The sequence below is a fragment of the Podarcis bocagei genome (assembly GCF_964188305.1).
Source record: "Podarcis bocagei genome assembly, chromosome: 12".
Classification (NCBI taxonomy): Eukaryota; Metazoa; Chordata; class Lepidosauria; order Squamata; family Lacertidae; genus Podarcis; species Podarcis bocagei.
The window spans coordinates 29,646,184-29,668,398 of record NC_138137.1 but is presented as its reverse complement, the minus strand read 5'-3'; the positions used below and the strand labels follow the sequence as shown (position 1 = coordinate 29,668,398).

Genomic DNA, 22,215 nt, shown 5'->3' with positions numbered 1-22,215 from the left:
GGGCTAGTGACGCTAACAGTTTTTCAAAAGCTATCTGGGACATTTTCTTTAGTGAACTACGACTAATACAAGAACCATCACTTATTAAATATCAGTTGTCATCTGTACAGTATCCACATCACAAATGAGTATTTCTTTCAAAAAGAAACACCGCCTCATTAAAACTGGCAAAAAATATATCTCTTAAAGTGCATACCTGACATTTTCAAGCTAAAATGAATATCCTTCACTTGTCATTCACTAATAGTAATGTGTGTGTGGTGGGGTGGGGGAGTATACTGAGAGGACAGGCTCATTAAAATAGGGAACAGCCCGCTTCTTGGGGTGGAAATTTACTTTACAATCAAAAGAGACAGAAATGTAAAAAATTCAACAGGATAAGTGGGTTTTATTTAACTCTTCTAGAATCCCAGCTTACTCTTCCCTATGGTAACATATGTGAAATTGTATGCATAACTCTACCAGGATCGCTAAAATAAAAAAAAGGCTTCAGGCAACATTCATTTGTAATTCCTGCAAATTCACCCAATTAGGCACCCTTTAGAGTATTAGTGGCTACATATTTCCTTACAATATACCAAGCAGAAAGCAGCCATCAAGGTACAGCACATAATGAATTTGGTATTAGAAACTGACACCACCAGCTTCTGGAACCTTAGTGTATCAAAACTACTAGGTATATTAATAATTCTTCTCATACCAAGAATGAATAAAATAAAATAAAAATAAAACCAAACTTCTAGGCTGTTGTTCCAAGTTGTAAGCTATTAAGAGATTTGTAACATCCTTAAACTGGAAATGGACTACCTGTCTATATAGCAACAAGAAACTCTAAAGAAAGTCAACAGTTCTTACCAGTATAGTCTAAAATAGAATACATTTATGCAACACATTTCAAAGCAGGAGCATCCACACATTACATTCAATGAGTGTACAATTTGTGTACCTAATTAGTTGAGCTATACAAATCAACTTGCCTGTCACCTGAGCATGGGAGCCACCCCACCCCAAGATCCTCCATCTCTCCAGGATTCAAGTACCAGTTACTGACCTTCATCCAATCCATAACTGTGCCCAGATACCCTTCCAGAGCTTTCACAGCCTCTCCTGATTCAGATGTTATGGCAGGCATAGGCAAACTCGGCCCTCCATCCCTGACATGTTAGCTAGGGATGATGGGAGTTGTAGTCCCAAAACATCTGGAGGGCCGAGTTTGCTTATGCCAGTGTTATGGAAAAACAGAGCTGCATTATGCCTGACCATTGGCCAAGCTGGCTAGGGCAGTTGATATCCAATAACATCTGGAAGGCTATGGATTCCCTACTCCTGTTTTAATACACCTGCACGGTAGTTGCTTCTGCCATTAAGCAGAGGTCCCAAGAGGAGCATAGTGGGAAGAGTCCTAATGAGGATATGTGTCTGCTTTCAGAACTTAGAAGAAAGAGGAGTAAAAAGCTGACGCTGCCAAAATTACTTTTTCTACCCGCTGTTAAACCCATGGAGAATGTATTCTCCCTAGACAATGTTGAATCTAGGAGTTCCACGAAACACAAGAATGCACCAACAGCAGCAGATTAAAGCTAATGCTAGAGGTCTTCTTTAAAGGAAGGTTGTGGACCAACTTCCCTATGAAAGAGGGGCAAGGTATGCCTCCCTCTGGAAGGAGTCCCAGAAGCTTAGGCACAGCCAATGGAAAAGGCCTTCTCCCTGCTCTCAACCAAGTGATATTGCGATTGGATCAGCTCCAGTCCTTCAGATAACCGGGTCCTAAACAATTTAGGGTTTTAAAGCTCATCACCTTTAAAAGGTGAATTGGTCCTAGAAAAAAAATTGAAGCCCGCACAGCTTTAATATGCTTTTATATGTGGTTCCTATTAACAATCTGGCCACTGTATTCTGAACCAACAGTTCCAGGAGTTTGGGATTAGTAGTAGACTTAAACATACAATAAGTTTTCAAATCACATCAGCGTATCTTGCTTTGCACTCTGCATAACGTTGGTCTTGCCCTATGAACCGCCTCAATGGTTTTATATATATAAGGCTGTTCTCTTAAAACAATTTATCAGCAATAGCATTGCACCCACTGAAATTAAATCTAATTAGTTTGGCATTAATTAAGCTCTAATAATATACTCTAGTATCACTCCTAAGTAGTGTGATCCGTTTCCCCTTCACACAGGTAAATTGGAAAACATGGTAGTGTCATCATAATTTTTAAACACACTGAGAAAATGACAGAGCTGCAAAATTAAAATAAATGATTAATGACATTTTTTTCATGTTTTATACTAATAGGTATTGCTGAGGTTTTAAATTAATAAAGCTGTCAACCTCAGGGTTGTTACAGGATCCAGCACAGAAGCAAAATGGAAATTATGTATTCCACAGGCACCTACAGATGACACTTTGGAATATTTTAAATTTTAATTAGTAGGTGCAATTGTTTCACCCCTCCCCCCACCTTTAAACCACTACAAATTAATTGGCAATTAGTCACAACTAATTCTTTTCTTAACAATCTGAACGGGAGAGGTAGGTGCATTACATCTCAGCATAGTTGTCTAAGGTGCAGAAAGCACACATGCAGTAAATTGCATTGTCAATTATATGAAGGGGGAGGGGAGGAAGAACCTGTTGTGAAATTAAAAAAATTATGCATAGGTAAACAAAAATAATGTATGCACTGTGTGGTGCGGGACTACGACAACACAAAAATAATACCCAACCACATCAGCCCTCAAATGTATGCAGATTAGAGAAGTTCCTACCTAAAGAAGATAGACAAGTTTGAATATTAACAGGTGATGGGCTGAAAAATGTCCTCTGGTTTCTCAGCAGTTTTTCTTCCTCTGTGAAACAAGCTTCCATTTTCTGCCTAATTCTCAGGGTACTGCAGCCACTGAGAGATTTTGAGATTATTCTATGACTACAAAGCACCCAGGGTGTGTGTGTGTGTGTGTTTTTTTTCCTTACAGGTAAACATTCCTTCAGTGCTCTCTGCAGCCTTCCTGGCTGCCCATTCTTCCTGACATGAAAAAGCCCCATGGGAGGAATTACCTCATAGAATCATAAAATCTTAGAGTTGGAAGGTCATCTAGTCCAATGCAGGAATCTCAGCTAAAGCATCAGCTAAAGATTGGTCAAGCATGTCTTATTTTTGAGAAACCCATGCTGGGTCTAAATAATCACAGCATCTAAATGCTCACAGACTGACTGATGAATTATCTATTCTAGGATCTTCCCTGGTATCGATGTCAAGATCACTGGTCAGTAGTTATCTGGGTCTTCCTTTCCTTCTTTTTGAAGATGGGGACAACATTTGCCTGCCTCCTGTCTGTAGGAACCTCACCTGTTCTCCAAGTATTCTCAAAGATAATAGACAAAGGTTCTGAAATTTGCAAGCTCCTTTAGTACCCTTGGATGCAGCTCATCAGGCCCTGGAGATTTGAATTCATTTAAAGTAGCTAGGTGTTCCTAGCTAGGTGTTCCCTCCTTACATCATTTATTCTGTTATCACCAGGTTGGGAATCACTTTTCTTCTGGGTGAAGACAGGGGTAAAGTAAGTGTTGAGTAGTTCTGCCCTTTCTCTGTCACCCAATAGCATTTCTCCATGTTCCCTACGCAGAGGACCTACCACTTGCTTGTTCTTTCTCTTATTTTTGACATAGCTGAAGTGACCTTTTAAAAAATTATTTTTAACCTCTGAAATAGTCTTTAGAGGCCCTTCTTTGTCTGCTTCAACCTGCAGAGATTAGGTGGGTGGCTAATGGAGAAAGAGCCTTTTCTGTTGTTGCACCCAAACAATGGAGCTCCCCCCCCACGCAAGGGAAACTGTCCAGACACTTTGAGTACAACCCATTGGATACCAGGCTGTCCAGTTTATTCACATTGGCTGAAGATGTTCTCTGTGTCCAAATGTCAGAAGTAAGATTAGCTAGGACATGGGAAAGAGCTTCCTCAATTACTGCACCGAGGCTGTGGAAACGCTTGCTCAGGTAAGCTCTCTCTGTGATAATTTTTCAGCCCATTAATAAAATCTTATTTTGACAAGGACTGGGCATGTCCAATAAATAATAATAAATAATAATTGGGCTTGCCAAATTGTTGATGTTTTAATGTTAGATTCCACCCCCCCACCCCCTGTTTGCTACCCGCTATCGCTCTCTCTTAATTATGTTTTTATCTGACTAATTATGTTATTAGCGGGACTTCTGGCCTGACGCACTTAGTGGCGGGTCGAGGGAAAGTGCTCTGAAAGTCTGGAGCACTCCCAATCATAGCTATTGGGAAGCTGGGAAGAGCGAGGGCAACGCTGACTCCCTGAAAAAAGTTTGAGAGGAGGTCTCAAACCCAAGGAAGGCACCAAGCAGTGCAGAAGAAGGGGTTTCCTGTCGTTTTGGCACGATATAGGTGGAAAGATGACTGGAGAACCTCAGTGCAAAAAGGGGAGCATTCCTGGCTGTGAAACGCCTCAGGACCCAACCGAAACAGCACCAGGTCACTCCAAAATTAAGATCTTAAAACATAAGCTAGGCTTCCCAAGAATATGACTTGATATCAGAATAAGATAAGAATAAGAAAAGAGGGAAGCAACGGATCTATTGTTTATTCCAAAAAACCCAGAAGCACGAGGAAGGGAAAAGGAGGTCCACCTCAGTACGGCTTTTTAAAAGTGTGGCTAAAGAACTTTATGAAAAGAAATTAATAGTAAAGAAATTAAAGCATACCAAACAGCCGAAGCATCAGCGAGAATAAAATATCGCACCAAGTAATTATGTTATTAGCAATGTTGGCTGTGGTAATTTTGATGATGATGATGATGATGATACAAAGAAGAAGTCAGGTACGGTATAATATGTGGAATAGCTATAAGGCTGTAATCCTGCATCTTGTTACCTGAAATAAGCCTCACTGAACTCAATGTGTCTGGCTTCCAAGTAGACACGTATAGGATTACTCTGTGAGGTATCTAAACCACTTCCCCAATTTCTTCCCAAGTAAGCACACTAAGAAAGAGAAGCATCTCCTCCCATTTTCCTCTGCGCTATAATTAAATTTCCTCAATTATTTAATTAGTGCCTGTTGAAGTCTTTCCAGTGCTTTGAATGGGTCTGCATAAAATCAATAAAAAGGTTGATGGGCCAGAAATATTCAACTTATTTGAACATATTCTTCTTAGAAAGAGCAAAACCAAAAACATATGTATAGTGAGTTCATACATAAGGAAGTAATGCATATATGGGTGGGTGTGGGGGGAGAGAGGGAGTGAGGGAGGGAGATATATTATACTGAAATCTGTGTGTAAGACTGCAGGATCGCATCCAAGTTCTTTAATGAAATAATCTAGGGTTGGTTACACTAGAAGACTGAGGAAATAATGCAGTATTTCATTTCATACAATATTATAGACTGTCATTGTGATACTTATATTTTTATGTTTTATTACATATACTGATCAAGACACACTTACTGTACAAGGTGTTTGCATCCATGGCTCCCCATCAATCTGCATAGGCAGAGACTTGCTAGTCCTAGAGCAAAACAGTTACAGGAAGAAAATACAGTGTGTGCTCTAAACAGACAGCATGTCCCCATATTCCACCCAGAGGCACTCCAAGGTGTGTATGTGGCATGGGGCGAGGTCTCCATACTGTAAGCTGGCGTACCCTTGAAAGCATTCCAGAAGTGAGCTAAAAACATACGTTGGGCTTCCCACTTCCAGACATGATGAGATAATCATCTGACCCACTTTGCTACTTAAGCTGATTTTACTATCTCAAAAGTGAGTCAGAATGGCCTGGGTGTCGTACAAGAAAAACCCAAATCAAATTAAGACTGCTGAAATTGTGGATGGAAATTCATGACATACTTCATGCAGTAAAACATGGACAATAACAATTTATTATGTATACTAAATTATGACAAGTAGATTATTGACCTAGGAGGATATCCAAGTAGTTGATATTTTATTATGATTTATGTCCAAATACTTGCTAGTTCCCCCAAATGTAAAGCTCCAAATGTTAATAACATCATAATGGAGAAAATTGGGCACCAGGAATGTTTTTGCTACTAATATTTTGGGGCTCTTAGAAAAAACTGCTTAAAGAAGGAGGAGGGGGGGACCTATTCTCTTTTGTTTCTCCTCTCTCACCCCCCCTTTTTATTTGCTGTTTCTTCCACTCCTAATCAGATGGGCATTCAAGCCCCATGAAGCATGCTCAGTCCTCACTGGGTTCCTTCCCTGAACATTTGTTTATAAAAAGGTAAAGGGACCCTTGACCATTAGGTCCAGTCGTGACTGACTCTGGGGTTGTGGCGTTCATCTCGCTTTATTGGCCGAGGGAGCTGGCGTACAGCTTCTGGGTCATGGGGCCAGCATGATAAAGCTGCTTCTGGCAAACCAGAGCAGCGCACGGAAACGCCGTTTACCTTCCCGCCGGAGCGGTACCTATTTATCTACTTGCACTTGGACGTGCTTTCGAACTGCTAGGTTGGCAGGAGCAGGGACCAAGCAATGGGAGCTCACCCCGTCACAGGGATTCGAACTGCCGACTTTCTGATTGGCAAGTCCTAGGCTCTGTGGTTTAACCCACAGCGCCACCCGCATCCTGAACATTTGTTTATACTTGGTACAAAATGTGGGTCCTCGCCCAAGGCTGTTGATACCTCCATTCCTGTGCATGGATGGGGCCATTTTATCTATATAAGGATATAAGGAGAATGTGTTTGCTAAGATTAAACAATGGCACAGAAGCAAAATACAGTGTTTAGTCCACTGGAAAAGTAAATGCAAATGGTCTGAGACATGGTTTTATACCACCAGAGTTTCTGAAGACTTATGCTAGGTAGTGGTCTGAATATCGCCCCCCCCCCTGCCATGTTCCAAGTGACAGTCTAGACAGGACAATTATGCAAGGATGGAGTGAAGGAACTGTGCTTCCAATATATAAGAAAAGTGAGAAGACTGACCCAACGAATTACAGGCTGATCTCTTTGTTTTCAGGAGTGAGCAAATTATTATCATGCTAACAATGAAGGATTTGGCTGAGCAGACAAGCATACTGGCCCAGAAGCAAATAGGGTTTCCAAGAGGGAAATCCAACCATTGCTTCCTAATTTCCAGCGGTGAATGGAATGATGTCCATTCACAGCCATTTTGCATTAAGCCACACCCTGCACCCCATAGTAGCTACTTATGACTAGCGCCCCCATCAAATGTGTCCCCTGGTCCAAAGAAGTTGGTGGTCCCTGCTTCAATATTGTTCCGTCCAACCAGTAAATTCACAACCCTACTTTTGCAGAGGAAAATGTAGTTCCTACCTGATGATAACAGATGAGCATTGAGCAAGACGTCTCCCAGCACTTTTCAGCCCAGTGTATATTTGACCCATTTCCATGGCTCCCTCCAGACCAACCACTTCCACCAGTTGATCACTGAGATCTGAAAACAAAAGCACAACACTTAGAACAGAGGAAGAAGTCATGGAGGATAAGCATCGCTGCTGCCCAGAACAGCCACTCCTCGTCTTGTTCTTCCCCTCTCACCAGAGATCCCTAAAAATGTGCAATTGAAAACATTGTTTTGTATTACTAATGTTGCAGGAAAGAGAGAATGCATCTAGGTTTCGGAGACTGTATGTTTTTTGTAATCCCATGCTCAGGCCCCTGCATTGAGTAAAAGTTCTTACATACTCTCAGGCTCTTTAATATGTGTAAAACTAAAATTATTAATGTCTTTATGCACTATCCACAAGATAATGGCTCCCTGTTCTTATAAATCTCCCCTGAAACATGGTGGGCTACTGGCTCCATGTTCTTATGGCCTCCTCTGCAAAGAAAACTCTCTTGTCCTTCCCCCCTCTGTGATGGAAACAGCTGTGTTCACATTGTTCTGCAGAGTTGTCAATTGTATGCTTAAAAAATAATAAAAAAGGTAAAGGTGCTATTTTTCAATTTTTGTCAAAAAGCAACTATGAAAGACAGGATCATTATTTTTGCTAAGTGGAGACACGAGCTTGTGACAATATCAGATCTTAATAACTTCTTGCCACAATTTTATGCCACATTGTTTCTCAATAAGACCAGGATGGAAGAACGATCCATTGTCACATGTGTGATTCTTTTATTAGAAATATTTTGTCTTGGAACATTGAAACATGTCAACTGAAAGGGAAAACCCCAGAAAAACTAAAGTCGAAAGCAGCTTTTAGAAAAGCTATTTCCACCGATCATAAGAAACCATAAGAAAGAGAAAATATGTTCAGACTTTTCAAAATAGGTGTAAAGTTTAAATATTAATACAATACTCTAGCCTGGGAAACTGCCTGAAGTGGAAGTAGGAGAAAAACAGTCATTTTTGGCTTAATACAACTGTCTTAATGTCAGTTTTCCAATGAGGATCTGAGGTCAGAATAAACCACAGTTTCAGATTCTGGTTAGTAAACTGACATTAAACCACAGTTCCTCATTTGAAATGTAATGGAATTGTGGTTTAAACCAGGTGTGGAGAATCTTTGGCCCTCCTGATGTTGTTGAACTACAACTCTCATCAGTGCCGGCAAGCACGCCCAATGCCCAGGAATTATAAGAGTTGAAGTTCATCCACATCTGGAGGGCTCAAAGTTCTTGACACCTGCTTCAAACAGTCCAAGATTAAAGTGCTAAATTTGCAAGGGAAGGAGATATGGGGTGGCAGGGAGTGTAGGCCTGCAATTTATTGTTGCTTTAATACATTATGGTTTATTAAAGCACAATCGCTACATCCAAAATGGGCCCAAAATGTTGATGCATTGGATGACGAAGGCACTAGCCTCTGGGAACTCATGCCACCTTGCAGCCTTTTCCACGAAAAGAGTGGATGATGAGCCCAACATTAGGCTGGGAATGGTAAAAAAGGTAAAGGACCCCTGGATGGTTAAGTCCAGTCAAAGGCGACTATGGGGTTGTGGCGCTCATCTCGCTTTCAGGCTGAGGGAGCTGGCGTTTGTCCACAGACAGATTTCCGGGTCATGTGGCCAGCATAACTAAACCACTACTAGCGTAATGGAACACTGACGGAAACCAGAGTGCACGGAAATGCCATGGAATGATCACAGTACACTATAATGTGCCTCACTGCACTCCATTTTCTGTATGTGGAGGAAGTAGAATGTGGTCTTATGGTCCAGTCCTATGCATGTTTGCTCAAAAGCAAGTCCCACTGAATTCTGTGGGATTCGCTCCCAAGTATGCATGGTATTGCAGCTGTACATTGCAATGTCAAATACGTTTATTCTGGATGAAGTCCCACTGAGTGCAAGTGGACTTACGAATGCAGTCTGACAGTATGATCATTTAAGGTGCTCTTTGTCTATTTTGGTAACTAACAAACACACACACACATACACACAGAGAGAGAGAGAGAGAGAGAGAGAGAGAGAGAGAGAGAGAGAGAGATGCTCTCACAGAATTTGAAAAGTATTAACTTTTTCTTTTTAAAAAAGCAAGTAGACATCATTGATTACTCAAATTTGTTGCCAGGAACAGATGGACAAGGAGCAGGAACATTTTACTTCAGTTCTAGATGCCTAAATGCCCCTGCTTCATAGATTAGTTGTTAATATCAGTTTTAATGGGAAATGTTATTTCCAGGAATGATAGAATAAACATCAACCACACACGTGTCACACAAGTGCGAATTTGGGGTTATTGCACTTACTCAAGTAAATATACAAGTCATACAAACATATGACATGTAAATACTAATACACTTTCTTATATCTTTAAAGATCTATGCTAGTTCAGTGGCAGTATTTCTCTTCCTCCAACCCTGCAGTGCTAGTGGGATCTGGTTAAAGTTCACTGTGTGACTGATGAATGGAAATCAGTAGACCCAAGGAACTTGGAACTTCTTCTGAACAAGCACTATCCACTCTTTAATGAGGTCATTAAAGCATATCTATTTAGCACAGCAATGGAAGAACTTACCAAAAGTGTGAATTAAATATGCCTTGAACCTTCTCAGGACCAAGTTGTTCACACAGAAACAGAGTTCCATGTGCTAATTGCACCCAAAATTTATTCCCATATGCAGATGAGTCTCTCTCTCTCTCTTTCTCTCTCTGTGTGTCTCTCTCTCTTGCAGTTCCTACTGCACAGGTCCAAAGAGATTGGCATTCCCATTATATTTTATTGCACTGATCACCTGCTTGCGAGGGTGGGAGAGTAGTAAGTCAAGCCCACTTTCCCCCAACAGCTGATTGGTGCTTTCCAAACTGAGCACTGTCTTGTGACTCCTCCCATACCCCCTATTTCCATGCCACACTCCTCAATGGCTCTGTTCCTCACTCTCTCCAACTGCATTTGCCTAGCATCCTTGAACTATGATGTTCAAGGTTGCTTGTCTTGATGGAGAGAAGTGTGGGTAGACAAAACCTCTGACTTTTATGCAGCTGAAATACAGCCTACTGTACAAAAGTAAGAATCACAGTCATTGTTCCACCCACTTATGCCTCTAGCCCTGCTCAACACTGGCACACACACAAACACTCCTTGGCAAGAAGGTTGCCCATTAAGAAATGTAGCCTTTGGGCTGAAAAAGGTTCCCCAATCCTGGTTTAGACTATAAACTTCCCTGTCTTAAGAGAGTGGGGCAAGATTAGGCATTATAATCAGTTCCAGAAAAGGAGGGGGAGACTGATATATACAGATAAATGGCTGATGTGTTTAGAGGGTCATAACCTTGCCCCAAAACTATTGCATATCTTCTTTTTGCTGAGATTTAAAAAAAGGTATTTTCATTTTTAAAAACGTAAAAGACAAAACAAGCAGAGAGCAAAACTTAGCACAACGTACTCCTACAATGTGTGCCCACACTCCATTGTTAGTATAAGTCCAGAGGCAATGGCTTAATACAGACACCCACTGAGTATTATCTTATGATGGCCTTGCGTCCTTTTTTTTTAAAAGGGTCCTTTTATTATTTTTAAAAATCCATCCATACCAGAAAATCTTCTGTCTCTGATTTCCCCCTTCTGGGCCATCCGCCGGCTCAGAATTTTCACAATTTTCACCTTGAGAGCCTGTTGGCTTTACGCTGAACTTTGCCCAGGACATGAAGACTTTCACTTGTTTTCTGTGCGAATGACCTATCAGACTGTGTGGGAATGTTTGCACAGCACCATGCCGCTTCTGCCCTCTTCCACAAACCAAACTACTTCACGCCTCTCTTCAGATTAGCACCGTTGGTAAACAAAGCTAGCTCTCATGAGTGACTGCTGATGTCAGCAGCATGCGAATGGCATGTGGAGAGGGGCATCTGACCCTTTGCCCTCGTTCCCAAAGTGTGGGGATGGGGTGGATTGGGCAGGAGAGAGGATGAAGTCACCAGGGAGATTTCCCTTCCATTTCCTCCCATCAGGCTGTCTGAACAATTAAAGGGACAAAGTGAAATCTAAGCAATGCTGTGTTTGTGAATGCTTGTTCCCTTATTGCACTGCCCGAACCAAGATGGTGATAATATACTGAAGAGCCTCGAGAGCTTTTGAGAAGTCTGCGCTACAAGGCAATACCAGGCCATTGCCTCAAACACTACATTTCAACATTTCTCGGTGAATATAAATCAAGTGACATAAACAAGAGCTGGGGTGGAAAGGAACCCAGTAGTGTTATGATTAGAAGTGGTGATTTACACATGGAGGATTGTTCCCCTATAATAAAGCTGTTTTGTAAATATCCAATTTATCTTGGCCATATATAAACACTTGCAGACCTGGCAAGAGATTGAAAGTCTCTATTAGAATTTGGGGTTACTGCACTTAGTCAAGTACATTTACATAAAAAACATCAACGGTTGGTGGTAAATCTCTCCCTGTTGGCAGTTTGTCTTTAGAGAGATGAGGATACAAGGCTTCCTAAATGTAATTAAAGCATGGTAATCATCACACTGGGGGGAAAAAAAGTTTGGGTTCTAGCTAAAATATAGCATGGACTTTTGAGATCTGGCTTACTGCCAGAGCCCTTGGAAACGTGCTGAGTTGAAGGCTCTCCTATTCACCAGTGTCTGCTTTGAGTGCTGCATTAAAAAAGAAAGAAAGAAAGAAACCCAAAAGCAGCCCAACCAAAACAACACAGTTTTGCAATATGCAGGAAGGTAGAGACGTTTTCATACACAGAGACAGGAACTGCTGCTGCAGCGAGTGCCAAAGGCATGCTTAACGTCAAAGGTTTGTATGCTTTAAGATGAACTATTGCTAACCGTAACAAAATGTCTCAATGCTTGGATATAAAAATAAATGACCAAATGATGTTGCATTGTCAGCGGTCCAATTTCAGAAAGGAAAGTTTTCAAGTCATTTTGCAGGCACTTACACAGTATCTGGTGTAAACAGAGCTGTTTTCCACGCTCACCCCAAAATAAGGTGAAGGTTGAGTTTGCCACCTGATGACTGCATGACATGATGCCTACAGAGTTGCTACAGTCACTTGACATTGCCTCATCCTCACTGGTGCACAACACTGTGGGCGGTTCATATGGTGAGCCAAAAGACACCGGGTCTTGAGTAACTGACTGATGAGATGTCAAGGACATGCGTGAATCACCTCTGGGTTGTGAACTGCAACCTGAGATACAACAGCATATGGCACTGTACCAGCACGGCCATGGTTAGAGATGTTGGGAGTTGTGGTCCAACACAACCTGGGGAAGGCACAGTCTCCCCGTTTCTGGATAAGAATTACCAATATGCCTACAATACACTCAAGGAGTGAATTTAAAGGTGAGATTAAAAGAACTGGCCCATGGGCTGCAGGTTCCTCATCCCCGGTATATTAAGTATTATTTGATCCTGGAGTCTACGGCAAATGCTTAGTACTGTACTGGTATTTTTCTAATACAAAATGAACTGTTGGGAGTAGGCCTCTGTAAGAGCCCCAACTGTGCTGCCCTGACCCAAACAAAGTGAGGTACTATCACATTGTCTCTGAAAGACCATATTCCCTCAAACTTGCCTTGGATTTGCATAGCTATCAACCATTCCTTTTTTGCGGGAAGTTCCCATATTTCAGTGCCGTTTCCTGCTGCTTCCCGCTGCTATCCCGGATTGTTAGATATCCCGTAGACTGTCTCCGGGACAGGTGAGGCTGCTGATCCCTTATTTTCAAATCTGAAAGTTGACAGCTATGCTGCTGATCCCTTATTTTTTGAGGCTGCTGATCCCTTATTTTTAAATCTTAAAGTTGACATCTATGGTTTTGAGATGTTTGAGGGACATCCTGCCACCCTCACAGACACCCTTAGGGATGTGGGAGAGAGCCTTCTTGGTGGCTGCTCCCAGACTTTGGAATTCCCTCACTAGTGAAGCTAGCCTGGGTCCCTCCATGTTATTTTTCCGCCAGCAGGTGAATACAGTTTTGTTCCAAGAGGGTTTTGGGAACTGGCTACTTTTAATGAAAGGGCTGCTGCCATGCTCTTTTTCATTGCTATTATTAGTATGGTTTTAATAGATTTAATATATGTACATAGTTTTAATTTTATAAGTGTTTGTTTGTTTCTTAATGATTGTCCCCCTCCCCGATATTTCTAGTAGTTCTTATTTTTATTTGTAAGCTACCTTGAGTCACGTCAGAGAAAAAGGCAGAGTCCAAATAAATTTATAATTATAATAATGATCTTCCATTCTGTCTTCCACACATACATCGGTAAAAGGCGATTCAAAATGTGCTTAAAGTGGCAGATGTAGAGTCTAAATATAATCATCTACTTTAACTAGAAAGTAAGAGGAGAAAAACAGAAGACCTAATTAATTGTGAGAAATTTTAAGAAGCATTTTCCTTTAGTGTATGTGTGTCCCCTTTAAACAAGCACACTTCCTGATTAATAATAAAGCATAAAATGAAAAAGAAAAAAAAAGAACTTGGGCATTGAAAGCACTATTCTCTTTCCCTCTGTGAATATAGCATTAAGAACAAATACCAACTTCTAGGGTTCTAACATTTTGAAACAAGGGGTTTCATCTTGCACTTTCAGGAGATCATTATGGAAAACCTTTGGTATACCTTGGGGAAAATGTATTCTCTTTTGACAGTTATTCTTTTAATAGTTGGAAGCATAATTCTGCTTTGAAGCTGGCCATGCACGCAAAAAGGTGCCTATTATTTTAAGCCGTATGTTTTAAAAAAGTTATTTGTTTTAAAAGGATGTTCACCATATTGGTTTTATGGTTCCCTTCATGCAATGGAACAAAAGCCATTCTATGAAAGGATTCTGAACTTGGACAAACTGTATTAAAAAAAAAAAAAACACTGGGAGGGGGAAGCAAAGTTCTTCTCTGTTTTTATCAAATTTGATTGCTGCAGCTGTTCCCAGTTTCTGTATTTTAAAAATAGCCTTATTCAGTGCCTTGTTGGCTAAAGGCCAGAGTATCATTAGAACATGATGTACAGAAAAACCTCTATTCAGTTACAGATACAGAAATATATTTAAGATCAGTGGGGGTCATCTGAAGCAAACACTTGTAAAGGGAAAATGGAATTTTAATGTGCTCAGACCATTCGCTGCTTTTAGCTGGATATTTAAGAAATTCAAACCTGATATCTTCCTGTTTGTCCGGGCGATATCAGATTGCTGCACATCATGCACAAACAATATGAACAAATCAGGGCCGTTTCCACTAACAGAAATAGATCTTGTTCTCAGATTACTTCTAACAGTTTTGGCATTTACTTCAAATGGTTTCTAGTAACATTATACATTTCAGTGGTCTATAAACATGCCCTTACCTAGAAAAGAAAAGATACTGGAACCGAGAAAGTTGAATCAATGCAATCTGCATCTGAGTTGTGTATCTTGTTAAATTGCACATCTCACACAGTATTCACATGAATAAAAGACAAACACAATTAAGGATTTCAATTCACTCACCACTCATAAATACTCCATTTATCAATGTTATTTCCCTACCCTTTCCCACCAAGGAAAAAATTTAAGAATGTGAAGATATCTCAGTGTCTTATGCTTTGGTGTTTTTACCCATATTTCCTTGGACTGTTCTCCATGGTCAAGCCCAATTCATACACAAAAGCAAATGAGTTGCTTCCTAGGGGAAGAAGAAAAATTGTACCCATTCCTGCTGTAAGCAAGGGTGGAGGCACCCTCATTGGCTTAGATCTTTTCAACCCTACAATCCAGGACCACTTACTGTTTTCAAAGGAGTTCATATGCCTGCACCTTCATCAAGGTGACGGCTGGGGTTAATGGCAAGAAGAGATTGTTAATGGAGAGAAACAAGTGGCGCCAGCATCAAAATTTGGCAGTGAGCATCCTCTTCACTGCCGAACAGGAGTGCTCCTGTTTAGAGTTCTAGCCAGCTAGTCAGTCATGCCTTCCCCCTCCAAGATACCATACATTATACACTGTTAAAAACTGAAGGATAGCATTTTACTCCCCCTTTCACCAGTTTTCCATTTCCCCCTTTTTCAACTTAAACACAACATTCCATGGCTACTTGGGGGCAGCTATCCCTGCTAGGTTTTCCTTTTGAAGGACACTTGTACTGTTGCAAATCCAGCATACTGCTACCCTCCCTCCGGTTTCTCAGCAGCTCCAGTTTGGCTGAATTTCTGTCGGCACTCAATACCGGCATTTGCTGTTAGAGGGACGGACTGCTGATAGGTAATTATAAATGTGAGATGAACCAGAGTAATAAAAACTTCAGAGTGCACAAATAAATGTGTTTCGGTTCTCAGGCATTTGGTTAAATGGAAACTAAGGTCACATGTTGCACTTGTCAGGAGGATTAGTATCCCCACGGAGAACGGGCAGATGGAGAAACTTAAAAAGTGCACATTATACATTTCTGAACCTTAATGATGCTACCATGACACAATTCTACATACGATATAGAAAAGACATGAAAAGTCAGATTCCCATACTTATTATTATTAAATTTCTATACCACCCTATACCTGCAGGTCTCTTATCTTCCTCTCCCCTCAGACAATTAGATGCATGGACTATCTATAGGTGGGTTATGTTCTGTAAGTGCACTAAACACTACCCATCCCTCCACAAGGCAACTGTTTCAAATTTTTAAGCCAGGCCTGATGGATGAGGCTAATGACTCATCTGGTCCAGCATGCTATTCTCACAATGGCCAGTTAGATACCTGTGGGAAGCCTGCAAGTAAGACATGAAGGCAATAGCACTCTTCTCACCTGCGATTCCCAGCAACTGGTGTAATATATGCTGCTCTTCAATATAAATGTTTCCAGAGCATCTCATATGGAGAAGAAGGGAAAGCCTCTCAGGCCCCCTTCCTTGACCAACAACAGCCCTGCAGTGCTGCCAGTTAGGTCTTCTTACCCAATAGGTGCTGTCACACCACTTTTTTGGGGGGGTCACGTTCAGCCCCAGAAGTAAATGGGGAAACCAGTTAATTGTTAAATCCTGGGACCCCAGACCACCATGTCTTCCTCCAGCCAATCCCTTGCAATTGAGACATAGCATAAAGCCAACTCTCCAGCCCTCTTCTTCTCCTGGAGAACAGGGCAAATTCCTGGCTTAACCCTCTCTGGTCTTAGACTTCCAACATGTGGGTTCCTGAGTCTTGAGGGTGCCAACTGCACAGTGACTCCACTACTGCCAATTGTGAAATTTCGTTAGAAATAACAGGGGGGAGTCCAAGAATTGGGGCCCCAAGATTGAGAAACTCTACTATAGAGTATCAAGGAACCCTTGGGGATCTGCTCTGACACGTACTCTGTCCAGGAGACATGTAAAATGCAGAGATTTCTAAGCACACATATATACCAACTTGCATCTTTCTGTCGGGGCAAGCCAGATGCATTTGTTTTGTTCAGACGCACAATATAGTCAGGCAAATGCACTTGAGGTGAACATGCGACAGGATAGTGACTGTGGGAGCTGGGGAGAGTCTTGCGGTGCAGGCAGAAAGGCCTGAAGGGCTTCATTCATCTCCCAGGACTGTGGTTCCCCACCCTGAGCAGCGAACACTAGACTGTTCAGAAGGCTTCTGTTGGACAGCCCTGCACAGATGCCATAGTGACAAAGGGAACCAGTTAGCATGTTGGACTAGGACCTGAAAGACCAGGGTTCAAATTCCCACTGGGCCCTGAAGCTCACTAAACTAATTAGTGAGGATTGTTGTGGGGATTAATTGAGCAGGGAGAGATCTATGCATGCTACCTTCAGCTCCTTGGAGAAAAAGTTAGGATATCAATTCAACAAACAGTCCATTTATGGTCAAGATGGTGGTCTTTCACATGCATATGGTACGGTTCCTTTGTGCTTCACAGAGAAGCAGACCCTACATCTGACAAACAATTTCATAGGCTACAGCCACATCAAAATCTGTGCAAGTTGTTACAAATGTGTGAACATTCAAGCAAGGTGGGGGACGAGACGCCGCCTAAACTTTCTAAGACCTCTCTGAGATCACAAACAAGCCACATCACAAACTCTGGCAGCACCAATAGCTGCTTGAGGGAAACTGTATAGGAAACAATTCTGAAACATGACAAGGCTCAAAATCTGATTGGCAAAAACAGGGGTTTTGTTCCAACAATTCAGCTTTAATAAAAAATACAGTGGTACCTCTGGTTACAAACTTAATTTGCTCCGGAGAGCCGTTCTTAACCTGAAGTACCACTTTAGCTAATGGGGCCTCTCGCTGCCGCCGTGCCACCAGCGCACGATTTCTGTTCTCATCCTGAGGTAAAGTTCTTAACTCAAGGTACTACTTCCGGGTTAGCGGAGTCTGTAACCCGAAGTGTTTGTAACCCGAGGTGTTTGTAACCTGAGGAACCACTGTATATGAAATAAGCCACATGGGCACATTACCAAAGAGGCATACTTCTCCAAACTGGGATAACAAAGTGGGGGGGGGGATATTTTTTCCTCCATGAGGAGAAAAGTATCATACAGAGAGGAAAAACAGCAGATAGGGCAAATCCAACACCCATGTGAAGTCACCCTAAATTATGCTAACGAGTAAAGTTTGGGTGAAAGTGTCTGATTTGCATATCTATGTTCATAAGGAGGGAGGGGGGAAGCCTGGTGGCAGGATTCTGTAGCCCCCTGCTGATAAGAGTGAATGGAAAAGATTGCTTGATCATATTTGGCAAGAATCCTTTTTTAACAAAATATTGAAATAATTGACACGGAGGGCTGTACTTTAGGCTTAAATGCATGCTTCAATGGGGCTATTTATGTGCTTAAAGTTAAGTATGCGGACGAGTGCTTTTCTGCGCCGTATTTGTATTTCAAGGGCTCAGATGAGAAAATAGAGGCCTTTAAAATAATGCTTCTTGTAAATCAAGACAACAGATAGAGTGGCTTTAGTGCAAACCCAAAGGGTGCTTTGCAACTCACACTGTGACTATGTATGATGTGCGCAGTATAATATTTTTCCCTTCCAAAAGCGTAAGTCATCTATACATAGGAAAGCAACAGGGACATTTTAACCTCTCCTTCTTACAAAAGGGGGGGGAGCCCCCTAGTCTCGACACTAAGTCCAGAAGTGCAGGAGATAACTTGCAACACTTTGAAAAGAATGAAAGGAAGTGAATGATGCAGGTGCACTAATAAATGGGTGGTCTCTGGATTACAGTATTTATGTGTGCTATGTTTGAGCTAAACATCAACTTAAATGTTACACATACAAAGTAGCACAACAAGAACATCTGTGTTGGGGGGACGAAACTGGCATGGCTGACACCTCCAGTGCCAGGTGCAAAGGAAATGTCAGGGCAGCTTGAGAAATCTTGACAGCAAGCATCTGTGTACATCAGATTAGCTCCTGCACTCCTAGCCCCATCCTATGCATTGGAGTATTTTATACATCTGGCTCCGGATTATGTGATAAATTTCATTCATCCCGGTGCTGGCTCTTAGTTTGAAGATGGAAGTCACACAATTCCCCCTCCCCACCAACAATCTGTATCATCTTTGATCTGCTTGGATGAGGGTAGCTTTGCATAAACAAACAGCCTCCTTCAATACAGCTATCAGTTAATAAATCACGGGCTGTGTTTTCAGAGGCTTCTTTGTAGTGAGCTCTAGAACTAGAGTTTTACTTGACAGACTTAAAATTCAAAATTTGAGAAGCCTTTCACTACTGGCTGGTAGAACAAGAATGCTTTTAAGTCCCTCCAGTTTCAATGGGACTGACCCACTAGTAAACTTATTTAGGATTGCAGATGTTTCTCTCAATTTCTCGTTTTTCCAACCTTATGTTCAGTTCTCTCCATCAGTTTGGGTATTTAAAAAAAAAAATATTCATGAAAATTCATCAGTGTTTTAGACAGATTTCTCCTAATATACATAAATTTGTATGCAATTTTGTCTCATTTGCAATTTTTTACAAATCAATTCCCCCTAATATAATGCATTTTAGTATGTTATTTTCATGAATATATGCATTTTAAAGCACACTTTAGCACAATTACTTGGCTGGATAACTTTACTTCCCCATTCAGAAAAATGAAAATTTCAAAGGATACTTGAGTGTTTCTTTTTGTATCGCTTTGGAAAGCAAAAATCAGGGAGTTTTACCTTTAAATATGAACTGAATTGAATTTCTCTCACCTCCTTTAAGAGGACTAAGGATGTTTAGAACCATGGAATGATGGAGAATAAAAAGAAAAAAGAAAATGGAGAAGGCAGAGAGAAATGGAATGGAGCATCCTAGACAAACAGGACTTTTTTTGGCAATACAAGTTGCAAGCAACTTGCCCAATCCAGACTGAGACCTCAACAGGGAACAAAGGATTAAAACTTACTGTCCCCCAAACTAGGGTCTGGATCTGGAGCAGGGGTTCCTGTATGGGACGAGAAATCCACAATGTACCCTGTTCCCAACTGGACTCAAAAGCGACAAGGTTTTGCTAATAATATGAAAAAAATGATCCTTTATAGATTACACCATTTGGATAAAATCTGTATGTCCATTTCTACTAACATCCACGAAAGGTTCCGACTGATATCACTGGCATGTTAGACACTCATAGGCGACGTAAGACCTTGCTTCCACACACTTCCTTCAGGTTTATTACCAGAGCGCCTGATTCACTAGAATGATGGAGTAAGAAACTTTCATCTGTGCCGACTACACCACGGAAACCATTAAATAACTATCAAGTTCAGAAATATATATATGAGAAGAGACCCAAATGATTCTATTGCTGTGTTTGTGTAAAAGTTGCATTATGATTGTTTATACTGTAATCACGTCCTCTAATGAAAAACCGTTTTATTCTCTTGACAACTGAATTTTCAACTGCCCATCCTCCAGCATTTCCCCCCCTAACACGAATAGCACAGAGCAAAACTACACACTGAGGAATGTGCTGTTACATCTTCAGTTTTTCCTTTATTAATTACATTGCCAGGGCAAGTGGGGGAAGAAAGTTATCAGTTCTTAGAGAGAGAGAAGTTCCCATTGACACCAACGTAAACTGTTAAATCTGCTGGTAGCCATGCGCACTGGGGGTGGATTTAGGCTGGGGAGGGAAAGGACAAATTTATTCTCCCCACATGCTGCATTCCTGATAAGAATCAGAAGCCCTTACACAATTAATTAATTAAATGGGTGGGGGGGAAAGACACAGCTGAATGCTATGTAGAAAAAGTGTGTGTGTGTGTGTGTGTGTGTGTGTGTGTGTGTGTGAATGAAATTACTGACCCAAATAATTTAAATATTTCTTATTTTAAATGCATTACACCCATATTAAAATAAATTGATAAATGCTAAATAATGATATATGAAAAATTATGAAAGACTGGTTTTAAATGAAAAGTGCTCTTGCAAATTTTAATTCCTTGTTTTTCATCTTTTTTTCTTGTTACTTAGATTTTTAAAGCCAGACTCCTCCATTATTTTCTGACCTGAAATGAAGCACCATCTGGTGTGAGCATGTTGAGATTCGATGTAAATGAAATGGAGCTGTTTTTCTTGATAAGGCTTTAAAACTTATAGGTATTCAATTAAAATTTTTATTTTAAATACTTTTCTTTTAACAAATATGCTGCAGTTTAAGAAATAATGCAAGTTCCCATAATCAGAATGATATACCATTAACCTAGTTAATATTTCAATTCCAGAAATCTGAACTCTAAATTTAAGTTGGGACTGGGAGTATCATTGCATCTATGTTATCTGCCCTAAATTATGTGAAATGTGTCACACCTAAATCCACTGAAAGCCAGCATGGTATAGAGTTGTACTTAGGCTAAGGAAACCTGGGTTCAAAGCACCATTGGGTTATCTTAGGCCAGCCACTATATCTCTGACTAATCCAGTGGTAGCCATCGAGTTGCCCAGAAGTTGCCCTGACTATTGGCCATGCTGGCTGAGGCTGATGGGATAGGGCCCAACAACATCTGGGGACAGACGGATGGGGACCATGCTGTGTACTCCAGACCTAACCAATCTTTCCCAAATTGCTGCCCTCCAGATTTTTTGGACTCCAACAGCATCAGGAGGGTACCAAGTTGGGGAAGACCAGTTTAATCAAACTCACAGCAATGCTGTGTATAGTATCACATATGGTACCTTGAGCTTCTTGGAGCAAGAGTGAGATAAAAATGAATGGTTTCAGGTGCTTTTAACTATGTATGAACAAACTGTATGGCCTTGTACATACATAAATAACCACAAACAGTACTAGCTGTTGTGCTATACATGAAAAACATGAAGCCTTGATCTTATGGAGGACACAGGTTAATTTCAGGATTGTCTCATGCTTGTGCTGCTGCACAATGCACAGAAAATCATAGGGGTTTGTGGTGGTATGTGACACTGGGTATATTGTGTTGTGCGTGTAACAGCTCAAGTTTCATTGTGCATAAATGCATTGCAGCATGTAAAAATCTAGCTCTCCATTTGCCTCTTGCCTACAAACACTCGTACTGCAATTAATCAGTCTTTTAAGGTGCCTTGTGGGACTGTGTTGTGTTTACTTCAGTAGCCTAAAATGGCAACTCCTCTGGATTGGAGTAGAAAAGTTGGTCATTAATGGGCAATTGTATCACTCTAGTTTAAAATAGGCTTCAATTTGTCCCTACTTCATAAGGGAGTAGCAATGGTAATAACAATGTTAACAAATCTATTGCTTCTTCCATCTGGGGAACTTGGTGTTCTTTATTTTGTGATGAATGTTGAAATTCTAGGCAGGTAGCCAAGATAGAGCCTTGATGCCATTGATGCCTGTAGT

At 41.0% G+C, this 22,215-nt stretch overlaps 1 protein-coding gene across 6 annotated transcripts in view; it reads right to left on the bottom strand.

Moving 5' to 3' along the window:
* Positions 1 to 22,215, bottom strand: part of DGKB (diacylglycerol kinase beta) — a 301,695-nt gene that overhangs the window by 7,060 nt on the left and 272,420 nt on the right. For all 6 annotated transcript variants that reach the window (XM_081164533.1, XM_081164535.1, XM_081164532.1 and 3 more), the window contains 2 exons: positions 7,327 to 7,447; positions 5,474 to 5,534 (listed from right to left, as the gene is read on the bottom strand). In XM_081164533.1, coding sequence (XP_081020659.1) covers positions 5,474 to 5,534; positions 7,327 to 7,447 — 182 coding nt within the window. The remainder of the gene's footprint in view (positions 1 to 5,473; positions 5,535 to 7,326; positions 7,448 to 22,215) is intronic.